Genomic DNA, 2,282 nt, shown 5'->3' on the forward strand with positions numbered 1-2,282 from the left:
CACATTTCTGAGCCCCTGTGAGTCCCCTCCACATTTCTGAGCTCCTTCCTTCTCTGAGACCCCTCCCTTTCTCTTGGTCCCACCTCCTCTGAGTCCCCTCCCCCTTCCAACCCCTCTCCTGCACAGTCCTCTCGTAGTCTGAACCCCTTCCCTCTCTGAGCCCCTCTTCCTCTCAGAGCTACCCCTAGCCAACCCATTTTATCCAGGGGAGCTGCCTCTTCTCACTAAGCCTGTCCTTTGCACAACCTAGCTAGTCCCTGAGCCCTGCCCCACTCCTCTCTGACACCCTCCCCGTTTCTTTCCCCATCGCTCGACCCCCTAGCCCTGCCCCCAGAGAGTCCTGCCTCTTTAACCCCACCCCCAGTTCCTCCCCTGCCTCACGACGCCCCGCCCCTTGCCCCGCCCCATGGTGCCCTACCCATCGCCTTGCCCCTTCAGCCTTTCCCCGCCATGCAAGCCCGGGGGCTCCCCACGCCAACCCACGACCCTGCGTTCAGGCCCTGCGCTCACGCTGCAGGCAGTCGGCGTTGAGCAGGTCCTGGCACTTTTCGTGGCACTTGACACCACACTCCGTGCAGCGCATGCCCTGCCTCGCGATGCCCCACAGCAGCCCCTCGCACTCGTAGCAGTAGGTGGGCGTGGTGGCCGTCCACACTTCGAAGTTGTGTGGCGTCGTGCACGAGATGGGGTAGATTAAGGCTTGCAGGGTCTTCTTGTAAACGTGGTTTTTCTGCAGGAAGGGAGGGGATGCGGTTTGTAGGAGCTAACCTGGCGCTGTCCCTGTCCTCCCCCACTCCGCCCCAGCACTGAACGCGGTAAGGTTCCAGCCCCTCCCCGGCCTCCACGCTGCCGGAATCCCCGCTGCCTTCTGCCAGTCTGTGTCACACACACACCCCTCCTCTTCCCAGGGACCCACAGAGGCTTGGACAATTCCAGAAGCTCCCAGCCCAGTCCATCCCTGACCCGGGCAAAAACGGGTGCCCCACGCACCAGCTCCTCGTTGTTCAACGTGCTGGAGGCCAAGGCCGAGGTGATGCCCGCTTTCCTGGACTGGACCAGGGACTAGGGAGGTCACAGAAGAGGGAGTCGGGGGTTGACATCCATGAGATTACCACCGGGAGAGTTCACAGCCACGGATGGGGCCAGCAGCCACATTTTGAAGCCACAACCGCAAATTGAAAACAGGTCACCGAGAGCATCCGGGCCAGACCCAACAAAGAATTAGGAGGTGACAGAGGCTTTGAGTTAGAAGGGACCCCGGAAAGTGAGCAGCCCCACACCCCTGACTCACAGCATGCAACACAGTGGGACATGGCAAGGTTCCCCCAGAATCCATGAATTGGGGGCCTGTTAGAAGATCCCAGTGGGGGAGTTTGGGGAGAAGACCCCAAGGGGCCCATGTCATCATCACTCACCATGGCCTGAAGTGTCCATGCAGCACGTGGGGGTAGAAATCAGATTACATTAGTCTCACAGAATTCCTAGCTAGCCCCCAACCCCAGATTGACCATGGGCAGTTCCACAGGTTGTGTACTGCTTATAGCAGGCCTGCTCTGCTCGGGGAGTAAAGGACGAGGGTGCTTACCAGGTCGCTCACGAGTGGGATAGGTTTCCTCTTGCGAATGTCTGGCATGCTGTCGATGATGATGAGACCACCTCCTGGGCTGTAAGACACAGAGGGACATTGAGGGCCCAGATGTCCCTATTCCTCACATAGACATCACTCGAGCCCTGGAGAGAATACTCAACCTTCGCAGGTGTTAAAGGGTTGAATTGGGTCCCGCAAGAAAAAGATATGTTGATGCCCTAACCCCCACTACCTCAGAAGGTGACTTTATTTGGAAACGGGGTTGTCGGAGATGAATTAGTTAAGATAAGGTCATACTGGAGTAGGGTAGATGCTTAATCTAATATGACTGGTGCCCTTAGAAGAAGAGATACATGGGGAGAAGGCGGCTGCATGACGGCTGAGGCAAGGAGTGACATAGCTACAAACCAATACTCGGTGGCCAAGGATTTCAAGCAAACTAGAAGCTAGAAGAGGCAGGGGAGGAATTCTCTTCTACAGATTTCAGAGGGAGCGTGGCCCTACCAATGCCTTGATTTCAGACTTCTGGCCTCCAGAACTGCGAGAGAATACATTGCTGTGGTTTTAAGCCTCCCGGTTGTGGTACTTTGTGATAGCAGTCCTAAGAAATGGAGACACCAGGCCTCAACCTCCTCATCTGAAAAATGGGCAGATGATGTAGTTGCCCACCTTGAATGAAAACGTGAATTAGGCC

The 2,282-nt window shown here is 56.6% G+C and overlaps 1 protein-coding gene across 1 annotated transcript in view; it reads right to left on the bottom strand.

Annotated features, from left to right (window-relative positions):
* UNC13A (unc-13 homolog A (C. elegans)) overlaps window positions 1-2,282 on the bottom strand; it is a 103,831-nt gene that overhangs the window by 52,047 nt on the left and 49,502 nt on the right. Inside the window, exons 13-16 of the mRNA XM_011991186.1 lie at window positions 1,586-1,664; window positions 1,416-1,421; window positions 991-1,062; window positions 511-730 (exon numbers count right to left, since the gene is read on the bottom strand). Of these exons, the coding sequence (XP_011846576.1) occupies window positions 511-730; window positions 991-1,062; window positions 1,416-1,421; window positions 1,586-1,664 (377 nt within the window). The remainder of the gene's footprint in view (window positions 1-510; window positions 731-990; window positions 1,063-1,415; window positions 1,422-1,585; window positions 1,665-2,282) is intronic.

Source organism: Mandrillus leucophaeus, unplaced genomic scaffold (assembly GCF_000951045.1).
Source record: "Mandrillus leucophaeus isolate KB7577 unplaced genomic scaffold, Mleu.le_1.0 Scaffold11, whole genome shotgun sequence".
Classification (NCBI taxonomy): Eukaryota; Metazoa; Chordata; class Mammalia; order Primates; family Cercopithecidae; genus Mandrillus; species Mandrillus leucophaeus.